Source organism: Daphnia carinata, chromosome 2 (genome assembly GCF_022539665.2).
Source record: "Daphnia carinata strain CSIRO-1 chromosome 2, CSIRO_AGI_Dcar_HiC_V3, whole genome shotgun sequence".
Taxonomy (NCBI): Eukaryota; Metazoa; Arthropoda; class Branchiopoda; order Diplostraca; family Daphniidae; genus Daphnia; species Daphnia carinata.
Genome location: NC_081332.1, coordinates 3,811,935 through 3,838,637, shown reverse-complemented (window position 1 = coordinate 3,838,637; position 26,703 = coordinate 3,811,935). Strand labels below are relative to the sequence as shown.

Genomic DNA, 26,703 nt, shown 5'->3' with positions numbered 1-26,703 from the left:
CATTGTTGATAGTTGTGTTCCCAGTATGCTGAAAATCCTTTCCTATTGGATAAATTTTTTTTTTGTAGATTACACCTGGTTGGCAAAAAGGAAGAGAAATTCTTCGTCATAAATTCAAAATTATTTGAAGAAAATTCCTTTCATACCTAAAGAGTCTATGTATGATGTTCATCTCTGCAACAGCAGCAAAATTAAAACATCTTTAGGGCCATTTAAGTACCCAGCTTTACCAACACTGTGAACATAAAGGACAAGTTGTTCTTTAGCAAGAGAAGCAGAATTATTTGAGGCTTCTAGCTGTGACAGAACTATAAAGGATTGCTGTTACACAGGATTCATTCACACAAGATGGTACTTCTCATTAGACAATTTGCATACTCTATTACTTTACCTCATACCTTAATGGTAATGCACTTTCAGTGTTTTTACAATGTAGGCTCACTCTTCCATCCTGTAACACTTCCAGACTTGACTTGATCCCCCACTAAACTTCTGTGAATGCAAAATAATAGCATTAAAAATACTTTTTCGATAGACAAAAAACCGAAAAGTACCTAATCCATGTTTGATGTTGAACTCATGCCATTTCTGGGTTTCCGTACACACCCATTTTTGGCAGTCTTTATGGTAATATTAATCAAAGCCACATGTACCACTATGAAATGGATGTTGAAAAGCAAATAAAAACCTGTTGAGATGGATATCAGGAGAATCAGAATAGATCTCAATCAACTTCAGTTATTCTTTTGCCTATAGTACTTAGTGACATAGCATAATAGATATACTTGCCTCAATTCAGAACCATAGACCAACGGAAAAGAACACAGAAATGTAGCTGTGAAAGCAGATCACTTTAAAACACAGGATCAGGTATAGATCACCTAAGGGTTGACCTAAAATGCAAAGGCAAAAATATTGGGCACGATTGCAGTTTACCAAATATACTAGCAAAATAAAATAATTATCGAAGAAAAACATGTGCACACTTGGGTTGCCGAATGGGTAAGTTTGATGCAATCTATGGCAATCCGTTTTACCCCCCCCCCCCCCCCCCCCCAAAAAAAATAATAGCGGCCTTTCTTTTTGTTTTACTACTATCGACCGGTAGATGGCAATAGCAGTGAAACAGAAAAAAAGACCGATATTTTTTTTTTGTGGTAAAACGGATTGCCATAAGTAAAACAAATCCAAGTATGCGGTTATCGAACTACTCTGTTGGTAATAACAAACATGCTGCATTTGATTGTTAGCTACATCTGAAATCAAATGCAATTTCTTTCACAGGTTCAACACATTTGTGCTTGTGGGATATTGAACTTGTCAGTTGCTATAGTTTTGTGTGATTCAATGTTGTGACATTAGAACCATGAATTCTTGTACAACGGTAAACTCAGTTATTCTGAAAGTATTTGCAGTGATTGTGAAACTATCTAAATTCAATACGTTTTTGACTCCAGTGTAAGTGATTTCATACTTAAAGGACTAGCACCCTGTGAACTTCTGGTTGGAATTAATCTGAGAAGGTGCAGTAACTTATGAGTTCCATACAGACCACATTTGAAATTTTGCAGTATGATATGTTTCTTGGATCCTTTCCTGTAAGTTAGTTACAACACCATTTGTTTCCTTTTTTATTGTTTGTTGTTACTCCACATTTTTAGCCCATTCATTGTTGGATGTGAAACAACCATTAATAGTTTGTAATAAAATGTTAATAGGTTGTTTCGACAATATTGTTGAATCAGGTTTATTGGCTTAGCACTAATAAAGATGTGGGTAATTGAGGCAAGTTTCCATAATGTCAGCTATATCTTTTGCTCTAAATGAACATTTTAGAAAGCTCTCGGTGATTAACTGAGGCAGTCTCGTCCTGCCTTGGTTACAGGAAATTTTTGAACGGATTATTTTGCCCTTCAAAAGTTGCAAATCATTGTACTGTGTGTAGAATTGAAAATACAGATTTTTTTCCGACAAATTCTTTGCAAAACCTTTTAGTTGTTGGTGCTTTATCTTTCTAATCGTCGCATACAGCATCATTTCCTTATTTACAGTAAGAGATCAAGTTCTGTTAAAATCCAAAACTATCGCAACGAGAATTGTGAGTTGTCTTTCATGTATGGCATTCCTTTGAGATTGAGCTTATCATTACAAAATATTCTCAAGTGTTAAAGGTTGTCTTAAAATCATAAGAAAAAATGGCGCGATATGTTATATGACTCGTATATCAATGGTAGAGCATCGATATGTTACGCCGGAAGCACAGGGTTCAATTCCTGTAAGAGTCGATTAACAATTGTTATCGTTGTGATTTCTAAAATATTGCTTTGACATATGCACAGAGGCATCTTGCGGTAAACTCCGTGAGAGTAGGTGGATAAGATGGTGGCCAAGACTACCATGTGACCTCAAGGAGTGGGGTACCTGGCAGGGATTTAAGCGAATACAGGTGGGCCTGGTTTCCAAGACTACCATGTGACCTCAAGGAGTGGGGAACCTGGCAGGGATTCCAGCGAATACATCATCGAGCTGAGGCAGGTTCCGTAGCCAACGGCTCGGCCATTTGAAGTAGGGTACGCAGGCAGGCATCCGAGAGATGCATTGACAAGTGGCAAGAAGGCAATAGGGTCGTCCTTTGGGCCATGAGTGGCCTCTATATCCACAAAACGACGTTTGAAGAATATTCTAAGGGTCTAGACATATTCTAGCAAATGAGGAAGAATCAAACAGTAATATAGTGAGTGTCGTAGCTCAATGGTAGAGCGGCGGCATAGCAAGGCGAAGGTCCAGGGATCGACTCCCATGTAGTGGACGACGAAATGTTATTGATTTTCGTTCTATTTTATTGATTTTTGACGAAATTTAGCGTAAAATAAAAATTTTCTGGCAAAAAATTTTTTTCGGAAAAATTTTCCAAAAAAACAAAAAAAAAATTTCCGGAAAAGCAAAATAAATTTCCAAAAAATAAAAAATCCAAAAATATTGGAAAAAAAATTCATCCGTAATAATTTATCGTAAAATAATTAGCGCAATAATGAAAAATGGAATTACTCGAAATTTGTTTTTATTGAAAATTCATTTTCGCCACAAGTTTATCACAAGTCAAGGGGAAACAAAGAAACAGGATATAAATTACTTAATAAAAACACGTGACAAAAATTTAGTTGAAGGGTAATTTCCAAAACTCTTCCAACAGCGTCATCACATAACGAAAGTACCAGAAAAATGCGCTCTCATTCGTCCTGAACGAAAAATAAAACATGTTAGTTAAATTTATTTGCTACTATATTTATTCACCGTAACGACTTACCTTGTCAATTGTGATATTCGCCAGAAGAAATTCCAATCCTGTAAGATTTGTACAAAGCTTACAAATGAACACAAGAGCGAAAACAGGTAAATGATAGGTTGCTAAGAAACTGAAGCTCATATTTTCGCCATCATTGGTGGTTTTCTTGAACAAAAATATAAGATGTATTCAACAATGAAATTATTTAAGAACTCGAGTAACCACCAATTCCACCGTTCGGACGTCTGGCACCCCAATCCGAGAAATGTTACCTTCAACAGATTTACAATTTGCCCATTAACCTATTATGAATTGGTTTACCCATAGAAGCAAACTCCAAAATCAATTAAACCCAGGTTCAGATGCATCACAGCCGTCACCTGCATGAAACAAGAGGAATTCAAACACATTCGGAGATATTGAACAAGTCATTATAATACACCAACGACCAAAAAGGATAGTATACAAAGGTGAATTTCAGAAACGTTTCACGAACTTCCATTGAAACTCCTAGCTAACTAGCTGGCCATACCAAAAACCTAAGCTATAAAAATCAGATTAACAGGCGATATACACCAAATAGAGAAAGATTAGTAAATCAGCTATACCTGTCACACGGAGACAACAGCCGGCTTGATGCACAGACTCAGATATGGACTGTGCAAGAGCTTAAACAAAATTTCACTCATTCAACATTCTAGTTCCACGAATAGCTATTTCCCCATCGTTGATGTCGACACTGAAGGCAATTCAACTAGCTTGGACATTCTGAAAATAATATATTTAATTCTAAGAGACTTGTGTACGATTAGAGCTCGTCAGATCTATAACCTAAATAATAATTTTTCTAATGGTTATACAGCTTAATTACCATAACCCCACAAAAAATAAATTCAGCAAATACACTGCACCAGGATCCTCACAATGGGAAAATTTGCAGACACCAGCCTGCCTGAGATAGAAAGAGAAGATGCAAATTTAGTTCATATGATGTGATCATAGTTATAATTTAAATAAGAGAAAAATGAACTTGCCTATACACCAGTTGCACTTTCAGTATTTGAATGAAACACAAGATTCAAAAACAGTGTACCTGAAATGAATCGATCCACAGTAACCAACTCCAATAGAATCAACAAAATAATGTCCTTTGAACATTGCAACCAAAACCTAAAAAGAAAACAGGAGTTAACATATATTTGCAAACCATAGCACTACAGAAAACATTCTTCTAGGCAATCACACCTACAGAAGTTTACCAGAGTGAAATAAAATTTAACATCTTATCATGGCATCAGTCCAATGCTTTTGAAATAATTCATCTTTGGATATCAGGACCAAATTAAGGATTACAGGTTCCATATCACATACCACTGCATCTACTAGAAAAGTATGATTCAATTGCTCCATAACATTTCAATTAAATACATATTAAAAACTCACCACAATCATACCTGAAGAAGTTTACCACTTGGTTTAACAGTTTAACTTTACATTGAATATCCTTCCAACATGCCACCAAGCTGCTACACCACAATGTATCTATATGACATACTTTTAACTAATTCATGTTTAGAGATTAGAGACAAAACTAACAATCACAGAATCCATAGCATATACATCAGATTCTGCTAGAAAAATATAATTTGATAACTTCCACAACATTCAATGTTGTACATGAATTGTCCACCATCATAATACTTATATCAGTGATAACTACTGAACTAGAAACCCACTAAAAAAATTCTCACCATACCAGTAACTTCATTTCAAATTGTAATTCAATCTCGAAACACACACATATTAGGTATCTCTTAATAACTATAAATTGATAGAACACTATTCAACCGAAGATTTGACAAACATCGTGTAATTAATTCTGAGACGATCTCCAGCAAAATAAGAAAAATTGAACACGTCTACATCTACCCAACTAAAAACAAACTAACGCATACTAAAAATTAATGTCAAAGACTTTTTACATATACTTTTCCCTAGAAGAATACGAATACATATACTTACATGCACCACCGCCGGAAATCGCAATTCAAAAGAACGCAATATTACGGTAGCACTCTTTATATAGGCTCTCGTGATTTGGCACTATCAACAGCAGCGTCATCGCGTGGTAAAAAATACAGCTTGTTTTCGCCACCTATCGGGCATTTCAAGACAGATTAGATAAGGACTTTTCACTATCGTTGTCCTTCATTGGAATCCCCGATCTCGTTGAAGTTACAATTTAATATTTGTACATCTTATTTAGTAAATCCGTCTATGAGCCAACAATGTGTCTTGTTTGTAGTTACTCAACACCAAGTAGATAAGTGCCACCACATAGTTAAAATCTATACATGACAAATTTTTATACCAACATGTTAAAATGATCACGTTTCTCTAGAAACGTGCAACACTGTTTTTCACTTGGATCGCTATTTCTAGGTTAAGCTTGTAAGTAGTTTTAATGGAGGACTCATATATCGCTTTCCATGTGTGTCGTGTTATAGTGCTTTACATGTAACTATATGAATTGCATTTGCAGGATGACATATTCACATTTATTTAAAATGTTAGATGAAAGGCAACGGCCGTTTTCGCGCCATATCCTGTTGCCGCCATCTTGCACAAGAAACCGACCTCTACCAGAACAGATCATTTTGGCGCGATCGTCGAGGATTTCAGTACAAACTTGGCCAGCTTCCATCTAAGATTGTAAGATAAGGCAGTTTAAAAACTTTTAATAGAAATCTTTTATATAATGAGTTTGCAAAACTTTATTGTAGCAGCCCATGCATTTCATTGCATCATATCTTTTTTGTTGAGCAAGCAATACTGTTCAACAATGTTTTTCTAAATATTTTTTGCTGTTGAAGCATGAGGACTCTTGCTGGTTTATGATACTTTGTTCGAGGCATTATTTGCTCTAAATATGAGAAGTATTACAGAAACAACTGCTGACATGTATTTAAGCTGCTCGTGGAGTATACGAGTTTGCATTCACATTTAAAATGTTAACCTCTACTGTACGTGAACAGTGAGAAATTAGTTTTATCTGTTTCAACACCTCATGGTAAGTTACAGAAGTGTAGTGCTTCCTTAGTGTTATTAATGTCTAATACATACCAAATATTGTTACAAATAGCTTCACAGGAACTTCTGTTGCCTTCGAGGATCATTCCTAGTCAATTGATATGTATTCTCACCAAAGTTGTGTACTACACCAACTATATAAAATTTTACATTGATTTAGTCATAATATGTCACAGGGATTTTTGTACTTTAATTTTGTTTCCCTCTTGATGGTTTTTGGGGATTAAATTACTGTTTGTTTGGAGCTGGCAAATAGCACTAATCTTTTATATATATTTTTTTCTTATAGGTTATTACCCTATGTTTGTACGTAGGAAGTAACTCAGTATGTCGTCTCTTTCTCCTTTCAGTTACCTATTTTCTGTCCAGAGGTAATTCAGTTATCTATGTTGGTGTATAACAAGAATAAAGCTAAAACATAGCTATAGATGATGATGCATGTTTACTTTTAAATCTTTGTTGTAACAAACAGATAATATAATGGCTGCAACACATAACTGAAGTTATGTTGTCATAATCTCTAGGAGAGGCAAGAGTCGACCCAGATACAAAGTACCCTTCCCTTTCTCACATCAGACTGGGAATTTCACAGGTAAAATTCGAATTGCCGTTGCCTTTTAGAGAACCATAATGACAAGTTTTGCAATTTAACAGTTCAATTTACAATCGTATTTTTGGCAAGGCTGTTCTGATCTTAAAGGCCTTTCCGCCAAGAATTTTACATCGAAATTGAATTTGAATTATTTGTTTTTCAGGATTAGTTGGATAGCAAGCAGTATCTCGTCACTTACAAGATGTTCAGTACAAGCAACGCTTGCATTCTGTCCAAGCTGCAAAAGGGAAAATGCCTTCAATACGGACGAAGAGATTCTCATCAGCACCAAGGTAAGAAATGCTCATACCATTCTATTTAGTATCCGAGCTTTGTTACGGAATCGAAGCATCGTTTGTCAGGCCGCTTTATATATCCCTACTTGTTCATTAACGGTAGGAGGAAAAAAAAAACACGTACACAAGAATGTGTTTTCTTTTTCTTTTGCGCGTCTTTTTTAAAATATGGGTAGGTGGAACATATCGTCCGTCGTTTGAGATATATTGAAGGGATAGATTGCTGTCCTATTCAGATATGTGCAATACCCACTTGCCAGGAAGAACTCGACGATTTAGAATAATTTTGGCACTCATTTTGTTGAATTTACATCTATTGAGGTCAAGAAGTTGACAAGATTGCCCGAAAACAAAACCATTTTAGTTAAAAAGGGGAGAAGTATTTAAATATTATATTTTCAGGGGCATGTGAATCTAATGCCAGCGTAACTTCGTTGAAAGTTGGAAATCATTGTTCTTTTTGAATTTTCTGATTACTTGTTCAGCGTGCTGGGCAGTTCTTTTGATTCGTTACCCTCAGTGGCGTTGTGTTGATGCCAGTTGTATTGAATACTGCTAAAGCCGTGTCAATTACGGTAGTACTAGGCTCTGCAGCTCGTGTTAGAACCCATGCGAAACCTGTAGAAACATTAATTTGATTGCATTCTAATTTGTATCTGGATGTAGAGAAAACTGTAATATTATTTTTTGTTTAATACTTATGCGGACTGGGCCAAGTCCTGTACAACTCCAAACCACAGCGTAATTGTCGTAATCGGTGTCCAGCACCCTATAATTAAATTGTCGTTTGAGAAAAACAAGTCGCATAATTTCGAGCGATTTCGAGAAAAAGTAGACAGAATAGTTGCCATTACTTACCAATAATTGGCTGCCGTAGCTATTTGAAATTTTAAAATAGGCAAAATAATATTAGATTCCGAGTCGGGATAATATATTTTGTAAAATTCTTTAAATGAAGGTGAGGGGCTTTTAATTATTGAAGATTTTTCATTTTTTGCTTGAAATTGCTGATTTATCAACTTAACAAAATGAAGGCAGAATTCGCATTAAATAATTTCACTTGGAACTAGTAGTTTTTAGCCCCTCATTATTTCCATGCACTTAATTACGATACCTGGTGTGTCGGAGAAGGAAACCCCAAGTTTGCCTGGCTCTATTACCGTAGCAATTCCGATCGCAGTGCTTCTCTGTCTCGTACTGAAAGATTTCCCCCAGACAACACATAAAGAAATTGTATACATTTCGATTTTTAGAAATTTGTTTTCATCTTTAATTTTTTAATTCATATTTACATGACGTTGTAGCCTTCGTTGGTTACACTAATACCAGTTGATGTCTTTGTGTAGACGGCCGTTATACAGTCCAATGTAGCTTGAAAGATGGCGAAGTAATTGCGGTTGTTGTACCATTTTCCCAAATACTTCAAAAGGTTGCGGATGCACAAAAAATCAGTTTGTCGTTGGGTAAATGGAAAAAAAAGACGTGAAGATTATTGAGTTAGTTGCATGGAAATAGATGCTGACTGTCGAATTTTATTTATAGAAGTATTAAAATTATTTATAAAGAAAATACTTACACGGGACTCATCGAAATTGGAGACGACTGTTGGTTTTGGGCACGCGCCTAATTCAAACACTTGGCCATTTACCGCTGTCTTGTACCATTGCATGGCCGCAAACAAAAACATCCAACATTTTACGAGATTTGAAAACATATTCGGATGCGACTTTGTCCCTTGGACGTTCTTCTTAGACTGCCAGCCTTATTCTTTTACGTCCCATTGTGAAAGACCTTCTCGTTGTCGCACCAATCGAAAAGTCAAAGAACCGTTATTTCATGTATATACTTGTCCCTACAGGTATGATAGTATTTCCTGACTGCTTCATCAGTGTTTCACTTAAAACTTGTTAGTGTCAGAGCAGGGCATTTTATTTTTTTATTTTTTTATTTTTTTTCTTAATCCCCGTTATTATTAAGTGAACGAGGATTGAATACGTACCTGAATTTCAAAACAATCCTTCGAATAGTTGCCAAAGTCTGTTGGCCGGTTGCACGTCAATTTCGGAAGCATTTGAGGCATTATTCGCAGGTGACTGTTCGGGCATTCGAGATACACGAGTCAGGTTTCTGTACTTGTAACGTTGTCGTTTTTGGTTATTCATCTCTAAATTTGACGAAAGATTAGAATTTTTTTATACGGGTCCGCTGGGGATGATAGAAGTTCAGGATTTTTTTAAACCACTCCGAATTACACTGTGAAATGTATACAGGTTAAGCAAGTAAACAATCGTTGGTTGGCCTTCTTGCCCAAGACTGCACATGTTTGGAGGATAAGAATTTAGTTTACCGCCGTACTATCCAAAAAGGCCGTGTTAAACTTAAAATAGATTTATTTTGTTCGAATTTGAAATCGATATTGAGTTTGATTATATCTTATTTTTCCAGGGCAGTGAATCCGGCAGCAGACAGTAGCACAGCAAGGCTGAGGTTACATCGTATTCGCTGTTCGGGTTGAAGTTCCTTTGATTGATTGTTCCATGTCCGGGGAGCGCAATCAATGGCGACGCATGAAGCGAATCTCACCAGCAACAAGGTACAAATCGTCCATAGTGTTTGTGCTGTTTAAAAGAACATTTAATCGTAAAATAGATTTATCTTCTTGAGTTTGAAATCGATACTGAACCCGATTATTTCTCTTTTCAGGGCAGCGAACTGGGCTGCAGACAGTTACCTAGCAACGCGGAGGTGTCATCATATTGGCCGCTTGAGTTCAAGTTCCGAGTGATTCTCCCGTGTCCTGAGTGCACAATTGAAGGAAATAGATCATCTCACCAGCAACAAGGTAGGAATCATCCATAATATTATTAGTTTCCATTTTAAAAAAGAATGGGGTACGGATAGATCTAGTCGATGATCGTTGGCGATCTCTTCAAATTTCAATGTTGATCTCGAAATGTTTTTCGTCAGGCCTCTTTTTCGTTTTTCTTTTGTTTGTTGCGGATCTCGAGGCGTGATAGAATGAAAAACATTCTCATTACAATCGGATATCGGAAACAGCCAATTTTTTCAGACAGACCTCGATAGCATTTTTTTTTCACCACCAATTTTTTTAAACTTGCAGATTAAAAAACGTTGCTTTACTTTTCAATGTTTTTAAAATCTGATTTTTTTTTTTGAAATTTCTAGTTGAAATTGTTTTGAATTCAGAATTATCCATTTAGGGTAAACCAGTGATAGTATTTTTCTTTGTTGTCGGTTTGCGTTGGGCTTCGTGTACCAGTCGAACTGTCAAACAACCATAAACTGGTTTACACATTTGTTCCTACTGGCATGATGGGATGTTTTTTTTTACTGCTTTATCTGAAAACGAGTTACACATTGATGTCGTTCGCTGCATTTTATTTATTTATTATCTTCCAACTTTGCGAGGGTCAGACGAGTTCAGCAGAAATTACAGTTAATTCTCACGTTTTGCTGCGCTGGTTATAACTTAAATTGCAATGTGCTTGACGTTTTCATCGCCCTGCCCTTATCCACAATCCTGTTGATTGATTACTTTTAATTTCGTCTGATTGATGTCATTCTTCTCGAATACAGCTAATGCCAAATCGATTGTGGCATTTGAGGGATTGGGTTCACGGGTTAGGATCCACGCTGTGCCTGTAACGAAGAATCTTTTGTTGGTGTTTCACCTCTGATTTGGCGATTTACTTCAGATTTTTTGAAATCTCACTTGAATTGATAAGTCCGAATGGCAAACAGCTCCAGACAACTGCGTAAGAAGTGTAGTCGGTGTCCAGTATCCTTATCATACATTTGCGAAGTATAAAATCATTTTAAAGTATCAGCAAACGAATTATTTTTTATTAAGATTTACCAGTAATTTTCGGCCCCTTGCGTAACTTGATTAAAAAACAAAACAAACAAGACAATATTAATGCCATTAGGGGAGATAAATGGGGGGGGGGAATAAATACGTAATGTACTTGAACGTGTTAATGCTTACAAGGATTACTGATGATAGACGATACAGTGAGCTTGCCGGGTGCCACTACGCGCGCTTTTCCGAATGCAGTTTTTTTCTTCCCGTTTCTGAAATTCAGACATTCAAAAATCTGTCAATGTTTTTTTTTTTTTTAACTGGCTGAAGGTGTTTTACGTGATGCTAAATCCCTCGTTTCTGATGGTGATTTCGTCTTCGTTCATTGTGTACTCAACTGTAGGGCAATCGAGGCCGGTTTGAAATATCGAAAAATAGTTGCGGTTGTTGTACCATTTTCCCAAGTACTTTGAATATTTTCAACAAGATGAGTTTGATGATAAAAACATTTAAACATATTAGAATGGAAACAAAAATTTTAAAACGTGTTCGTTTCCGCTACTGAGTGGTTAATGTCAAACGATCTTGTTGTTAATATTATGCCAAAAACTTAAAAAAAAAAGTATTCTTTTGAATTTAACTGTTAGTGTTGAGGAAACTGACCTGATCAGCTTTAAAGTCGGAAACGACACTGGGATTGGGGCAGGAACCGAGTGTGAATATTTGCGCATTTGTATTTTTGGAAAGTCCCACCATAACTAATAGAAAAACCCAACATAGCGCACAACATGACAACATTCCTAACCGAGTTTGAATGCGACTGAGCTCATTTTGTTCTTGTGCGACTTCTCTTTCAATCCTATTCATCGAGCATTCTCATTAAAAAAGCTCGCGTGAATGGCTGGTGGTAGCGAGCAAAATAAAACCAAACCAAAACGAGTCAAATTACCGTTAACTCTATCATTGTAATGTCCTCAACTTGATATTGTTTTCCTGCTGGCGTAGCCCCCAGTATCGAAACCTGTTGGTCAGGGATTTGTTGAAAATAATCCTGTTGAAATGCAGCGCACAATTTCTTTCGTTTAAAGTGAATCTCAAACCCGATCGATTTGCAAAACGACTTTATTCAAACCGAGTTGTGTTGACCGTTTTACGTGAAGGTTCCCGTTTTGTGGAACAAGTCTAAATTTTCTGAATTACTTTTCTTGTACTTCAAAAAATTGAGCGACTGATTGTCTACGCAAGATAGGTTAGGCAGGGGTCGTTGCCCTCTTCAGGCTTTTGGTGGGTGTGTTCTGACTGGAACAAACATCGTATTACATTTTTCTGTACTTAAATGGTCAAGCTTCCCATTTAATTTTTTAATGATGTCGGTTTCGTTCTTATATTTACTCGTGCGGCTCTGCTCATTTTGAAATCACAAACATAAGGCGTAGTTTTCATTTAAAGTTGATTCGAGTGGTAAAGGACAGAATGAAATAAAACCTTGTGCAATGCATCCATTGCTTAATAATTTATTTCATATCTCATTTATCCATATTGACTCATTCTCAATCATCTCGCCAACGGATACTTTATTTATTAGCTGTGTTCAGTTACAGAAGTTCTTTATTCGATGGCTGCATGCCACTTTTCTTCAGCGCCTTGTGCAATTTTTCTGATTTACTAATCTTAATCTGCTGCTATCGAGGCCGTTCCGTCTTAGCACTGCGTAAACTTTGTCGATTGTTGATATTGATGGTTCTTGTTCACGCGTTAACACCCGCGCAGTATCTGTAAAGTATGCAAGTGTCATTAATTTTCATCCGGGTTATGTTGGATTTTTGTTTTCTCACGTGAACTCATGGGACCCCGTTCAGAGCAATTCCACACAACAGAGTAAGATTTGTAGTCGGTGCCGATCACCAAATAATTTGCATTTGCCGATTTAGCGGGAGGGTTGTCACTATAAGAAACGGCAAGTTTTCCGGGTTGGATGAGGCGAGCGCTTCCGATGGACACTGTTTTTCTTCTTGTTCTGGAATTGCAGGAGAAAAAAAAGCTTTCATTGATTAGAAATCGTTTGGTTGATTTGTTGGCGCATTTTTACACTTGTTCAATTCCTTCTTTTTTGAAGGCAATTTCTTCTCCATTTTGAGTGTACTCGACCGTTACGCAATCCAATCCGGCTTGGGATCTGTCATAGTAGTTACGGTTTGCAAACCACTTGCCTAAATACTTTGAATGAAATAATTTTTTTTCTGTAAAGCATTAGATATTCGAATTTAAAAAAAAAAAATTTGGAATTTCAGTAACTGAATTTTCGTCTTTGATTTAAAAAAAATTATTCGTATTTGACGTTTTTAATAATAACAAGACCCTAGTTTTGGTTGAAGACGCTAATCAAACGAGTTTTGCCATCCCATTTTAATTGATGGCATAAAGTTGATCTAAAATAACTTACTTGGTCGAGGTTGAAATCAGAGACGACGGTAACGTTTGGACAAGAACCTCTTACCCACACTTGAGCTTGCGTTATTGTTAAGAAATATCCTACTATTACCAACAGTGAAACCCAGCGTTTTGAATCTCCCGCCATTGTTTTTAAGGCCCTGAAAATATACAGAAACTATATGTCCCAGCTGTCAGTGTTCAACTGAAGCTCGTCAGTGTACGGTCATCTTCCATTGACTTCTAGAAGTCTCCGTTCTACCGGTTTTGCGCCATCGTTGCTTCCTTTTAAGAACCTGTTCGTAGCGTGTCGGAGAAAGAAAGAACGATCGAGCCACAAGCGGAGTATTTTCTATTTGAAACTATATACAGGAAAGCAAGTTTTCAAATAGCTTGAGGGCACTGCTTTTTCATACTGACCATCAGAAATATGCAAATAGTGTGTACCCACATTGCGGAAAACATCTTAAAACAAAATGAGGGTGCGTGATGATTTGCTATTTCTTGTTGACCTACTGAGCGAATCGCCTTGTTGTTGAATGGTTCATATTTTTGAAGGGATTATTCAACTGGCTTGTCGGCTTCCACGCAATTTTCTTGATTAATCAATTTCAATTTTTTCTGGTCGATGCCGTTCTTTTCGAATACGGCTAACGCTGCGTCTATTGTCGCATCGCTAGGGTTTTGGTCACGGGTCAGTATCCAGGCCGTTTCTGCATGCGATAAAACATGCGTGTTATTACGTAACGTTTATGTAACCACGGGCAATCGTATCATAATTTGGCGTATACTGAAATGGAAAATTCCAAATGGTAAACAACTCCATCCAACGGCGTAAGAATCGTAATCTGTTCCCAGAACCCTTTCAATCAAATTCGAATTAGAACAAGTAATTGAGTCATTTGCAAATTATTGTTTTGACAGTTATACCAGTAGTTTTCAGCGCCCAAGTTAACTTGAGTATTCCACCGAAACAATTATTGGTTCAAACATGGAGAAATTAATTTCGTGGGTTTATTCAAATTTAAATTTGCGCTACTTACAAACGTTAGTCGTAATGAATGATACGTTGAGTTTCCCGGATGACACAACGCTTGCTTTCGCTATTGTCGTTAATTTCTTTCTAGTGCTGAAAAAGTGTGGAGGAAAATTTAAACGAATTTCTAAACTTTTTGGCCAGCTTCTTCCTAATCAAAGTAAATTCATTTTACATCAATTCTAAACCTCCGTTTTTGACGATAATGCGGCCTCCGACCTTTGTGTATTCAACCGTTACACAATCTTGGCCCGTTTGCAGAACTGAAAAATAATTTCGGTTGCTGTACCATTTACCTAAATACTTTTTGATATCCAAATTTTTTGTCTAAAAATTCATTATAAAAGAACGTTTAAAAACTAACCTCGTCGATTTTGAAATCGGAAACGGCGGTAGGATTTGGGCAGGAACCAGGGCTAAGCACTTGAGTGTTTATGCATGAGGTCTGTGCAAGCGCAGCTAATACAAAAATAAAACATTTCGCAAATGTTGATGCCATTTAAAAAACAAACATGCGCGCTGAGAGACGTGAGCTTTGTTACCGTTCCCGTGCTACTGACCCCATCTCGCTTGTGCAAGCATTTGAATACCCCACTACTTTTTATAAACGTAAAGATGTCGAGAAAAAAAACAGAGAAAAAGAACCGTTAGGGAATCAGGTTGCGTTGTCGGCACGTGTGCTGTGACTCGGCACAATGGACATGTATCATCAGGCCATACCAATGTGAAACAATTATGTGAAACTTGCGTTTCATCTTGGCTGATTTTCACCCTTTTTTTTCAATGGCCATGAAATCGTTGCTTGTTGCTAGGAAATTGGCCATTCTGCTTCGTTAATACGAGTTTGTGTCTGGCTGATGGATACTTATCCCAATTGAATCAGTGTACACCATTGTGAAGAGTCGATGTGCATACCCGTAATTGAGATTACGAAGGCGTCTTTACGCGAAAGTTTGTTTACATTCGTGCTTTGCCTCTAGAGATTTACGTTACCATTCATGTTGAGCCTAATTGACACCAGAATAAAACTATTTTTTTCAAATTCCTAAGTAAAAGATTTTATGAAGCAAATTGTTTGGAGCGCACAAAGGCAGAGACACCTTACGTTGCAATGGAAAAGCAGGTTTTAGGAACGCGTTTTAAAATTCTGTTTTTAAGAATAAAAAATCTAGAAAACTAAAGCAGTGGGCGTTTCATTGGAGCACGGACGTCCTGGTGTCCCTGAAGCTTAGAGCGTTTTTAAAAAGGGAAGAGCTAAGCTCGTATCAGTGGCGTGAACGAGGCTTAAACGCGTGACTAAGCACAAGATTTGTCTTCGTTTTGTTTACGACACGCAGTATAAATGAAAGTGTTTGTCACGTTGTAAATTGTCCTTAAAGAGAATGCAAAGGGGATGACATTTTGACAATTATTATGCGTTAATCCTAAAGCTTTCACTGTCCGTCGTTCAAATATGAAAATGTTCAAACAATTTTTACATAACTTGAAAAAAAAAAATGTGGTCAACTCTCATCGGTCGATATTTACCCTTGTCTTTTGAAGTGGGTAACGACACTGACGTGTTGACAAGAACCCAGTGCCCCGCGTGTGACGCACCAACTCACCGCAGCCAATAAATAAAGTCTACATTTTTCGATAGCACGACGATATTGTCCAGCATGGGGACAAAAGGATTGGGCTACTTGGCCAGCCAGGCACGTGCCTGACCCCTTGGCAACCAAAATCCTTTTTACTTTTTCAAAGAAATTTGGTTTTCGGGTGAAAAACAATAGCCGTGACAATCAAAGATCTTGATTGCCTGTTCCTTACGCAATGTTGCACGGGGTGACCTTTGAATCAACCTCATTGCCCATCGGTCAAACTCTTATTTCTATTCGTTCATCAGGCGACAGGCAATTGTAGATTGATGGGGTTTGATGGTGTACTCTAAAAGTTCGGGAAGCGATGCCGGGCATTTAGACCATTGAACCTTGCCTTAGTTTGCGAACGTGCCCTTGTTTTCAAACGCCGCAATCGTAGCAAATGAATTTCATTCGAAAATCATTTCGAATGCATCTTCCTCAAGGGAGGAAAATTGCAAATGTTGATTCTATGATGTATGCGGTACCGCAATCATCGTTATCTACAGCCTTAAAGCAAATCGCAGCGCACTTCTATTCAGGTCGACGTAACCTCCTCCCCGCATTAATGAAGGCGTAACGTTAGAGAACCCGTTGAGTAACGAAACACCTCGTCTACTACCACCCCGCACTTCCAAGTGCACGAACATGAGGACGTATTTGAATGGGATGCCTTAAAAGCCCGTGCACGAAAAACAAAGTTTGATGGCTCGAACTTTGTTCTTTGTATGAGAAGCTAACCTACAAAAGTTGAAACTAACAAAATATTCGCCTTTTTAATTTGTGAGACCCGTTGGGTTTATGACTCTACGGAACAGGAGTAGCACATCAAACCGCCTCGCAACGCTAGTATCTGTTTGCCGCCCTCTCTAAAAAAAAGTTTGTTGTTTAGTTATTTTCCAGGAAGTCTCCCCCCCCCCTCTTGCGGGCTTACTAATCTAGGGTATGTGGGACTACCATTCAATATTTAAAGAGTTGTAACATTTTTTTTTTTTTTTTGCAAAGATACTACTTTTAATTTTCACAACTGTGCGATTAAATTAATTAAATCAAATAGCGACTTTTTTTCTTTTTTAAATAATGCAAATAAAAATTGGGCAATTTTCAAGAACCATGCGGGATTTTTAGGCTCGTTGTTGACTGGCTAGCGAATTGATCGATGAATTAAGATTTCGCGATCAGCATTTTTTCTGATTCGTTATCTGCAGTTTGCTCTGATCGATTCCGTTTGACGCCATCACGGCCAATGCGGTGTTGATTGTTGTGGTGGACGGAAATTGATCACGAGTTAGAATCCAAGCAATTTCTATAATGGAAAACAAAACATGAAGCTGATGCAATGAAATCGCTTTCCTTGTACGTTACGTGAATTGAAAAATCCGCGACTGGTGCAGCTCCATACCACGGCATATTTATCGTAATCAGTGCCCAATACCCAATAAGGTGCGTCGGCCGGTGCAACTATTTTTTGTGGAGGAGAGAAGGGAAACGTTGGCGTAATTAATTTGTATTTTTTTAGCAAATAAGGTTAAACGAATCTCTTACATGGAATACCGGAAAAAGTCACTCCAAGTTTGCCATTGGGAGGTTCTAATTGGCGAGCTGTTCCAATTACGGTTGATTGCGTTCGAATGCTAATGAAAGAAAATTGACGGCCGTTTGATTATTCTAAAATGTTGGCAATTTTCCTTTTTAAATACTTACATTTTTTTTCTTCCGACGTTTTTCACGCTGACCTTATCTCCCTCTTTCGCGTACTCCGCCGTTACGCAATCGAGTCCAGCCTGGAAGATGGCAAAGTAGTTGCGATTCTCGTACCATTTGCCCACGTACTTTCGGTGTTTTACGGACACGATTTCAGCCGATGACGAATTTCGCATCGGAATTCAAAAGTGAAATAAATTAGATTAAGAAGTTCGTGAAGTTTTTCCTGTTTGAAGCGATTGCATCGTTTGACTATGCGCAATGCGCATAGTTGAATTTTATGCGGTGCAATGAAACCTTATCTTTTTGACGCTTTTACTTTTATCGATGTAATATTACAACGGCGTACGCGTTACCCGTCGTTTGCATCACGCCGAAAATTGTCCCATTTTCTTTTTATGGTGACAATATAATTTGTTTCTATTTTTTTTTCCCAATTTGATGAAAACCCACAGTAACTTTTAATGTCTAAATGACACGTAACAGTAGATGCCATTCTGCATCATCATTTCGCATACGAATTAAGAATTGGTTTGACTTGTTCTCTTTCACCTTAAATTGAATCAGTACTCAAGTATTCAAATGTGTTTACTTACTCGATCAATATCAAGGTTAGAGACGACGTTGACACTTGGGCAAGGTCCAATTGAGAACACCTGAGCGTTCACCTGCGCTTGATAGCATCCCGTTGCAATTACTAAGAAAAGCCACAGCTTTGAACGGTTCAGCATTTTTCTTGTTGGTTTTGATTTCGCGAGACGACGTTTTGCTTCTACACTCGCCTCGTACCTGGGCGGGACTGATCCGTCCCCCTCGCACGCATTTACTGTCTGCCGTCTCAAAGTACCTTACATGCGTTTTCTGAATAAGGCACGATGCAATGGAAAAATAAAAAAGGTCGTAGTCAAACAACCGTTAGCTTTAGCCATGGGTCTTTTTTTTTTTTTTTTTCCACCCGTCATCAGCTGACCTGGACGTGAGTTCTTCCTTCCTCTTGTTTTATTCCCTACCATTTCGAATAGAATGGTTTTAAAAAGACGGAAATGTCTACAACTCTTGATTAATGGTTGGCCTTTTTTTTTTTTTTTTTTTCTTTGACGCATGCTGTTTTTATTTGCATACTTATTACCGGTGTGCCTGTTGAATAAATTAATAGCGTTGAGACCCGAGCGAGTAAATATGTTCATGTATAGAAAATTGTTTATTATGTAATATGACATCAAATATTTGTTGAGGGAAAAGACGTTGAAGGTTTATCTTGAAGTGAGAAGGGGGAAAAGCTGGGAACGAAACGAATTCCACAATCACGTACACGTAAATGATATTAACACACATTCCATATAATATCGATATTGTTTTTGTTTTGTTTTGTTTTGTTTTTTGACATAAATCATGTTATTTCACGAGAATGCCGACCATTTAATGCCTCTGAACGTGGGCTCAAGGAAAGGGGGGGGGGGGTACACAGCACCGTTGAAAACATTGAGAGAGAAATCATTGTTGGTCATTCTCTTTTTCTTTTCTTTTTTTTTTTTTTTTTTTTTTTTTTGGTAGTGAATTCCACAATAGTTTCTTTTTTTTTTCAAATTCATCTTTAATGAGAAGTCTCAGAAATGCGACGTATTAAGTGCGAGTCAATTAGAAATCTAATAGGCGAGAGAGACAAAAGAAAAATAGAAAGAGCAGTTTTCCTTTTTTTTCCTTTAAATTCTAAATGGTAAAAGGTGAGGTTGAAATCATTTGGCTGATATTTCGCACTATTTTTTTTTTCTGAAAATTGCTTATCAATAATAATTGAGTTTTGTTTTCATTTCTTTCATTCTAGACTAGAGCGTATCGAATTGTTGGATTGGTGAAGCGGAGCCGGCGTTCGATCTTCAGTATCCGCTTGAGCGCTGATGGAATCGCGGTTTGCGGATGCATCACTCCTGTGGCTCCTCATGGGACTCCTGGCTTCGTACGTTGCCGAATGATTGCTCTGCCTTCTACCTGCTCATTAAAAGAAAAAAAAATCCGATTGGCAATGGATAAGAAGATAACGAGAAAGAAAAAAAAACGGCCCATGGAAAAGCCGAACTAAAGGTAGGAAAAAAATGCTATTCTATTCTATTTCTAGACACTATTAGCGTGCATCGTTTTCAATTTGCGTCCACCATGCTATGTGCTGTTGCGATAATGCTCAATTGCATTTCGTGCGATTTGCTCAGCTTTGAAAGCGCTTTCAAAACGTACCGCCTTTTACCCCCTTGATGCCTTGTGCAGTTTACCCATCCGGCCGATCGATATAAAGGGATGGCCCATGATTTTTCAAAAGGTTTTACTACTAGTATAGATTTTTAAATAGTGCCGAAATTGATCAGTAAAATGGAGAAGGGAGAGAGAGAGAGAGAGATATGCATTCGCTAATCATGCAGTCGCGGCTTCGCAGATGTGCGGGAGCATTTTCGGATGTACGCCACTTGAAGGTGAAACGGTCCATTTCATTATCGATGCGTGGATACTTGTCCCCTTCTAGTTTTTCACCGAGTTGAAGCTTTTCGAGAAATTTGCATCCTGACATTTTGAGTTCTTTTCTACTTCAAGTTGTACGTTTCTTTCTTTCTTTCTTTCTTTCTTTCTATTTTTAAAACCACGGATTGGTCCACTACAACGTTGCATCGGAACAGCCGAAAAAGCCATTTGAGATTACTACTTAGCGTCACCATGTTTTTTTTGTTTTTTTTTTATGTTGATGATGGATCGGGAAACGAATTTTCGTCTAATACTTTTCGGAGTTCTGAGCGCGTTGACCTCACAATGCGCTATTTTGTCGATGACTGCGTGGAACGTGTTGCCAGAGAAAACTTTCAAGCAACGCGTCCTCCATCGACTTGCTCTTTTCGCTTGGCCAAATTCTCACGAGAGATTACGAAAAAAAAAACGAACTTCTGATCACCGTGTTGTCTTCCCCCAGTAGTTGAGCGCCTTTTATTTATTTATTTTTTATGGACGGAGTGATTGATTTCGTCTAATAAATCGTCTGAAACTTGGCCAACAGCGGAGCGTGTAGTTAAGAAGAAGAAGAAGAAAAAAGAGGAAACAATATAAATGGGAAGCTCTTTGGTTGTGTCGGCATCAATTGCGAATGTGCGGTGAAATTGAAGAGGAGGGCATCGGAAAGAGAAAGAGCGACACGGGTTATTAGGTTTTTAGTCGCGCGTCATCAACTTGCTAAAGAGGAGACGTTGATGAAAGTTAATGGATGCCCATGTGTACTCCATTTGGCCCTTATTTCTCCTATTTTTTTATTTTTATTTTTTTTTTTATCGTGCGGAAAATAAAACGTTTCAGGTCCAATGAAACAAAAAAAAAAAAAAAAAAAACATTTCCCCCGGATCGTATTCCGGGTTTCCTTCTAACCGGCAACAGGAAATGAAAAAGAGACAGGGGGAAAGTGTTTGATCAAATCAAAAAAGAAGGTTCTCTCCCCTTCTTTTCTTTCTTTCTTTTTTTTTTTTTTTTTTTTGTGTTGTATTTTCGTTTTCCATGAGCCCACGTGTTGTGTGAGTGGGTTGATTGGAAAATCGATCAATAGGCTACTTGTCGTCGTATTTCTTAAACGTCTATAGGCTGCTACTATTCCATGCCGGATTTTCGTTTTGCCGGGAGAATCTAGCCATCTACACAAATCAGCGAAGAGTGAAGTTGATGGACAGGAAAAAAAGAGAAAAGAGAGAAAGAGAGAGAGAGAGAGAGAGAGATGGAAAGAGTGAGCTCGCAGATCACACGTCATAGTAAACGTACCATAGAAAGATCCGCGCGAATGGTGATGACCGCCGTTGTTGATCGAGTTAGTCCTACGCGTCACGATATCTATAGGAAACCATGTTGGACGTTGGAGGAGGGGGGACAAATGTGCAGCGAAGTGAACACATACGAAAAAAAAGGGGGGGCTTTATATCTAATTATGTAGAAAAACATTTACTTGTTTTTTGTATGTTTTTAAAACAAAAATCTTCTGGTTAAACGAAGAATTTAAAATGATAAAAAATAAAATAAAAAAAGGGGGGAGGGGGCAAAAAATAAACAAAATAAGACGATTTTGGGTTGGAGTAGTGCGCAAGCAAACGTTCCACCAACATCATCTGTTGTTTAGTTTTTTTGTTTTTTTTTTTTTTATTTTGTTTCTTCTTTTATGGAGCTCTATAGGAAAGGACGGATCACGCTGTTGACACAGCTGTTGCTAACGGCGCGTTGTTGTTGCTCCCGATATTGAACGCTAGAAATATGGGTTCCTTTTTTCTTTTCTTTTCTCTTTTATGTTCTTTTGTCTTTGGCCCCCCCCCTTCCCATTAAGTAGATGAGATCACGTACCTGTGGGTGCAGCTGTCTCGGAATCGGTGATGGATACCTGTCGGTGATTGTTGGGTCGTGGCGGATGTTTTCCATCTGGAATGAAATTCAAGTCAAAATCAATAACCGTCGCTCGGGAATGACTCTGTAGGCACACACACACGAGGAGAAGGGGGGGGGGGCAATATGTTTCTAAAAATAATGATGTGTTGCGTAGGTCTCGTCATGAGAGGGCAAAAAAAAATAGAAGGGGGGTGGCGGCAAAGGAGAAGTACCTGTGTGAGTGTGGTTCATGGTGGTGCTGGCGCTAGTCGGCGGGGCCAGATGGGCGTTGCCGTATCCTCTGGCCTGATCCTGAGCGAACCGGGCCCTGCTGAAGAGTTTGAGAACGAGGCAAGTCAGCGCCATGAAGATGGACATGCCAACACCCAGTCCGATGACGGTCGGCACGTCCGATTTCAACCAGGGACCGTGAGGCTCTAAAACAAATGAAATTCGTCATTTTCTTCTTCGAATTTGATTAATTTTTTTTTTTTTTTTTAATGAGCGAAACAATAACTTATGGCTGGGGAAATAAAAAGAAAAAGAAAACGGTCGTTACTAACCTGGGATGCAAAGGCTGGTTCGCGAAATGGATTCGAGAGTGATGGACGGCCGAAATGCCGCCCGGCAACGACACTCGTGTGCGTTGCCTTCGTCTGACATTGCGCAGACAGAATTGCGGTCAAAGTACTGGCACGACTGGTCGTACAGGCAAAGTTCGCCCAGCTTCAAAGCTGCTCCAGCCAGAAGGCCAACAGAATACCCACCACAAAAAAAAAAAAAAGAAGAGAGAAACATATCCGTGTTAAGCTTTTCTTTGAAATTACCCCCCTTTTTTTCTTTTTTCTCTTTTCTTTCGCGTGACAGCGCGCACTGGCGCGGACGTAAAAAAAAAAAAAAAAAAGAGGGAGAAATGTGACACGGTTAGATAGAAACGAAATTTGTAGAATAACGCACGCAACTGTGAATGAGGTGAAAAATAAAACGTGAAGGACGTGGCTCTCTGACCATTTGAATTTCTTAGGGGACTCCCCCATCTGATCGCGTGGGAAGGGATTAAAGCTAAAATTAGGTTTCTGTTTCCACGATATAAAAAAAAATTAATATATAAATTAAAGGGGGAGGGGGGATCTTGTATGTTATGTGCAGTACATACGTGGGACGCAAATAGAGTTGTCTACGATGATAGGGAAGTCCGGGTCGCATTCGCATCGTTGAGACATGGCGTTGCAGACGGTGTGCGGTAGGCCGGGATTGCATTGGTCAGTGTCGTCGCAGAAATCGCCAACGAGGAAGCCCCGACTTTTGATCGACTTGATCACTGGAACCGTTTCCCGGGTCTGGCCCTCGTGCACCGTCCAAGTCGATAACCATCTAGATGATGATGATGATGATGATGATCCGGCCGTGGTATCTTTTCATGTCGGGGAAGGATCGATGCGCGGGGAGAGAAGAAGAAAAAAAAAAGGGGGGGGGGGGAAGGAAACAAAAAGGAAATGAAATGAAACACACAAAAAAAGAAAATGATTTAGTCAAAGGGTAATAGAGCGGAAAGATTCGCACAACGGAGTAGCTCTTTATTATATGGGAGGGACTCGATCCAAAAATTTGCCCAGTTAATTACAAACATCGATCAATGTTCTCTGAAAGCTACACATCTCTTTCTATTTTTGAAGATGCCTCGAGCATGTTTCTATGTATTTTTTTTTTTTTTTTTCATCTTGGTTTTGAGTTGAATTGATTGTCTTTTTACGTACGAGTCAATGATCGAGTGAGTCGAGAGGAACTGCACTTGTGTGTTAGGCTCTTTATTTTTTTTTTTTTCTTCGTTTTTCGGTGCCTTGTCCGACATGATGTGGATGATGTACCTGATTGATTGGGATGGATTATCCTCGGCTGTTGGTGATCGCGCCCCATGATGGAAGACCCGCTAGCCCAGTTGCATAAACGCAACAGCAATAAAAGCCAGAAACTGGAAGACGGCCGCATCTTCGAACTTTATGTTTCGCTTCTTCTTCCCTTCCGATGGCTTGAACCTATTTACTTCGAATGCGGCGCGCTCGTTTCACTAGCACATCGGCGAACCTAATTGTCTCATGGCCGCTGATTCGATTTTGTTTTGTCGGCCTTTTTTTTTTTCTTTTCTTTCCCCTCACCGTTGATGATACGTGTGTCTTAACGATTCATCCGGAATAAAAGACAGCGGGTTGCGTATTTTGTGGCCTATAGTTCAAGCTGCCCGTCTGTAGTTGGTTGACTATACCGAGAATGTTTTGGATCAATACTAACTTAGCGGCCCCAGCCGTCCGCAATAGTCGAATCGCTGAAAATATCTAAAAAGGGCAAATCCAACAGAGAGGAATCCAAATGAAATTGGAGACGCTGGCTCGCATCTGCGACGCTTGCACGTCCTTTTTTTTTTTTTTTCTTTCTGCGAAGATTCAATGATGTTTGATTTGCATTCACCGTGTTTGCTTGGAAATTTGTTATTATTATTATTATTTTTTTTTTTTGCGACGGTAGGCAAATTTTGTTGATTTGAATTTTCAGGTAGAATTGAATAACACGATCGCGCCTTCCACACTGGCACGTTAGAGACCAAAAAAAAACGAGTTGAAACACAAACAACGTGGTATGGTGCACTAGTTACGTCAACACGCACGATCACACATTTGCCATCCACCGCATAACTTTTTGGCCGAACTCTTTTTAAAACAGAAACTATGCGTGTAGTTTCCCTACTCTTGTCTGTGTTACCGGTGTCTATATTTGTGTTAACAAGGAGCCCCCACCCGCCTTCGATACCGGGGAGAAAATGAGAGAGCGGTCCGTTACGGTCGGTGGTAGAGAAGCATCTCTACTTCTTTTCCGACTTCTTCTTTTACTTCTATCCTTCACTCTGTGTGTGTGTGTGTGTGTGTGTGTGTGTGTGTATTCCTCGGCTCGTCAAAATGAGGGAGAGTCGGGTGGAGGGACTGAGAGAGTGAAGAGAGGGGAGAGGGAGAGAGAGAGAGAGAGTCAAGTCCCGCCTCTTTGGTCTTCGCCAATCAATACTAAAACGCGAGTAACAGCAGCAGCAACTCACACGCATATACACACACAGCAACCGTGTAGGCCGTAACACGACAACGCACATAAGACACACTCACACATACACACCGTCTTACGATCTATAGAGGCAAAGCTCTTAGATGCTCAGGTTTTTTTTCTGTTTTAATGCGGACACACACAGTACACACGATTTGAAATCTAGATGCGTTTTTCACGTTTCGTTATTACGTTTTGTTTCTTTCTTCAAAAAAAAAAATAAAATCTTTATTTGGTTTTGTGGGTAGGAACGATGGCTGCATGTGGACAGTTATTGAATGTGCGGGAGAAGAGGGGAAGCGGGTTAGGGAAATCACTTGTTACTCCCGATGCGTTTACCGAACGATCAAACATGTCGTCGTACCTTTTGTGGACTTGGTGAACTCGCTTTTCCTTTTTGAAACGTGAATAATTCGGTTGTACGTTAAAATCCTCTTTGTCTACCGTAAGATTATTTTGACCGCGTGACTTTTTTTTTTTTTTTTTACATTGTGTCGGTACACGTAGATCTTATCGATCGTCTTTCCTTCCTTCTTTCCTTTTTTTTTTTTTTTTATTTATTTATTTATTTAAAGAGGTTGTATCAAATTTTTGATGATCAAGTCCACTGGGTGGAATGAATACGAGTTGATGGTTCGAAAAGCATGACGACGCTACGAAGATTGGGTGATTTGTTTCAAACGGTGCTCGTTATGTTGCACCCCCCCCCCCCCCACTGTGGCGAGATGAGTGGGGAGGGGGAGTGGTCTGCGGGAACGCGCATCCGAAATGCGTTTGACCCCAATTATTACGGATCACGAGGAGGTTGTTGGTTTTGTGACTAAATCAACTCGAGCCCGCAATCCTCTTCAGAATTGTTGACAGTTTTCTTATTGTTTAATGGGAAGATTTAGTTTTTTTTTTTATGCGACACGTTTAAATATAATTTGCAGTTGTTGGAGGAAAGAAAGCGGAATCATTTTGGCGAAATGTCTTTAACAATTTCATCCGTTTTTCTCTTCTTCTACTCTACTGATTTGATTATTCACAAACGCGCTTCGTTATTTCGAATTCAAGATTTCGAAATTGGATCATTTTCGTGAGCGAATTTCACGAACATTGCCATCATTTGTCTATCGATGCAAAAACGACTTGATAAAAAAAACAAAAAAAAAACACGCACACACTTTTTGAAATAGAAACTAATGATGTCTGACAAGGCGGGATATACTTGCGTGATTGTCAATTTTCAAAATGACGTGGAGAGAGAGAGAGAGAGAGAGGAGAGTCTTAGAAAGAGCTTAGCTCCAGCTGAGCGAACAATTTGGCACGGCCCCCCCAACTTTCTTTTCTTTTGGTGCGCAGATTAGATTCCGAGAACGGCATCAAT

General features: G+C 38.6%; 5 protein-coding genes and 1 long non-coding RNA gene across 10 annotated transcripts; all 6 read right to left on the bottom strand.

Annotated features, from left to right (window-relative positions):
* Nucleotides 1-3,088: 3,088 nt before the first annotated feature.
* Nucleotides 3,089-5,315, bottom strand: LOC130687151 (uncharacterized). 4 transcript variants are annotated; one of them, XR_009000059.2, is made up of 7 exons: nucleotides 4,730-5,315; nucleotides 4,532-4,665; nucleotides 4,317-4,456; nucleotides 4,158-4,234; nucleotides 3,895-4,054; nucleotides 3,308-3,830; nucleotides 3,089-3,239 (listed from the first exon to the last, which is right to left on the bottom strand). It is a non-coding gene; the product is annotated as an uncharacterized LOC130687151 (long non-coding RNA). The 4 variants fall into 4 exon arrangements; XR_009000060.2 differs by having other exon boundaries at nucleotides 4,546-4,665; XR_009000061.2 differs by having other exon boundaries at nucleotides 4,158-4,238; nucleotides 4,380-4,456; nucleotides 4,546-4,665.
* Nucleotides 5,316-7,730: 2,415 nt separating this feature from the next.
* LOC130687150 (apolipoprotein D-like) lies at nucleotides 7,731-11,865 on the bottom strand. Its single transcript, XM_059494168.1, has 6 exons — nucleotides 11,748-11,865; nucleotides 8,557-8,684; nucleotides 8,379-8,461; nucleotides 8,123-8,141; nucleotides 7,963-8,033; nucleotides 7,731-7,882 (listed from the first exon to the last, which is right to left on the bottom strand). The coding sequence occupies exons 1-6, from the start codon at nucleotides 11,838-11,840 to the stop codon at nucleotides 7,746-7,748; spliced, it is 531 nt and encodes a 176-aa protein (XP_059350151.1). The 5' UTR covers nucleotides 11,841-11,865; the 3' UTR covers nucleotides 7,731-7,745.
* An 829-nt stretch (nucleotides 11,866-12,694) lies between these two features.
* LOC130686954 (lazarillo protein-like) lies at nucleotides 12,695-13,679 on the bottom strand. Its single transcript, XM_057510111.2, has 4 exons — nucleotides 13,528-13,679; nucleotides 13,174-13,301; nucleotides 12,920-13,101; nucleotides 12,695-12,857 (listed from the first exon to the last, which is right to left on the bottom strand). The coding sequence occupies exons 1-4, from the start codon at nucleotides 13,660-13,662 to the stop codon at nucleotides 12,721-12,723; spliced, it is 582 nt and encodes a 193-aa protein (XP_057366094.1). The 5' UTR covers nucleotides 13,663-13,679; the 3' UTR covers nucleotides 12,695-12,720.
* Nucleotides 13,680-13,991: 312 nt separating this feature from the next.
* On the bottom strand, nucleotides 13,992-15,084 carry LOC130687145 (apolipoprotein D-like). The gene is made up of 6 exons (XM_057510296.2): nucleotides 14,915-15,084; nucleotides 14,726-14,853; nucleotides 14,558-14,643; nucleotides 14,445-14,469; nucleotides 14,306-14,376; nucleotides 13,992-14,227 (listed from the first exon to the last, which is right to left on the bottom strand). Exons 1-6 carry the CDS (start codon nucleotides 15,047-15,049, stop codon nucleotides 14,076-14,078), a joined length of 597 nt encoding a protein of 198 aa, XP_057366279.1. The 5' UTR covers nucleotides 15,050-15,084; the 3' UTR covers nucleotides 13,992-14,075.
* A 2,125-nt stretch (nucleotides 15,085-17,209) lies between these two features.
* Nucleotides 17,210-18,664, bottom strand: LOC130687149 (apolipoprotein D-like). The gene is made up of 5 exons (XM_057510298.2): nucleotides 18,470-18,664; nucleotides 17,874-18,001; nucleotides 17,715-17,803; nucleotides 17,535-17,630; nucleotides 17,210-17,475 (listed from the first exon to the last, which is right to left on the bottom strand). Exons 1-5 carry the CDS (start codon nucleotides 18,602-18,604, stop codon nucleotides 17,348-17,350), a joined length of 576 nt encoding a protein of 191 aa, XP_057366281.1. The 5' UTR covers nucleotides 18,605-18,664; the 3' UTR covers nucleotides 17,210-17,347.
* A 1,008-nt stretch (nucleotides 18,665-19,672) lies between these two features.
* On the bottom strand, nucleotides 19,673-25,078 carry LOC130687144 (uncharacterized). Of its 2 annotated transcripts, XM_057510295.1 has the most exons (7): nucleotides 24,116-25,078; nucleotides 23,404-23,661; nucleotides 22,811-22,981; nucleotides 22,481-22,684; nucleotides 22,227-22,301; nucleotides 21,657-21,725; nucleotides 19,673-19,862 (listed from the first exon to the last, which is right to left on the bottom strand). In XM_057510295.1, the coding sequence occupies exons 1-7, from the start codon at nucleotides 24,234-24,236 to the stop codon at nucleotides 19,690-19,692; spliced, it is 1,071 nt and encodes a 356-aa protein (XP_057366278.1). In that variant the 5' UTR covers nucleotides 24,237-25,078; the 3' UTR covers nucleotides 19,673-19,689. The 2 variants fall into 2 exon arrangements, with proteins under 2 accessions (XP_057366278.1, XP_059353603.1); XM_059497620.1 differs by lacking the exon at nucleotides 21,657-21,725.
* Between the last annotated feature and the right edge of the window lie 1,625 nt (nucleotides 25,079-26,703).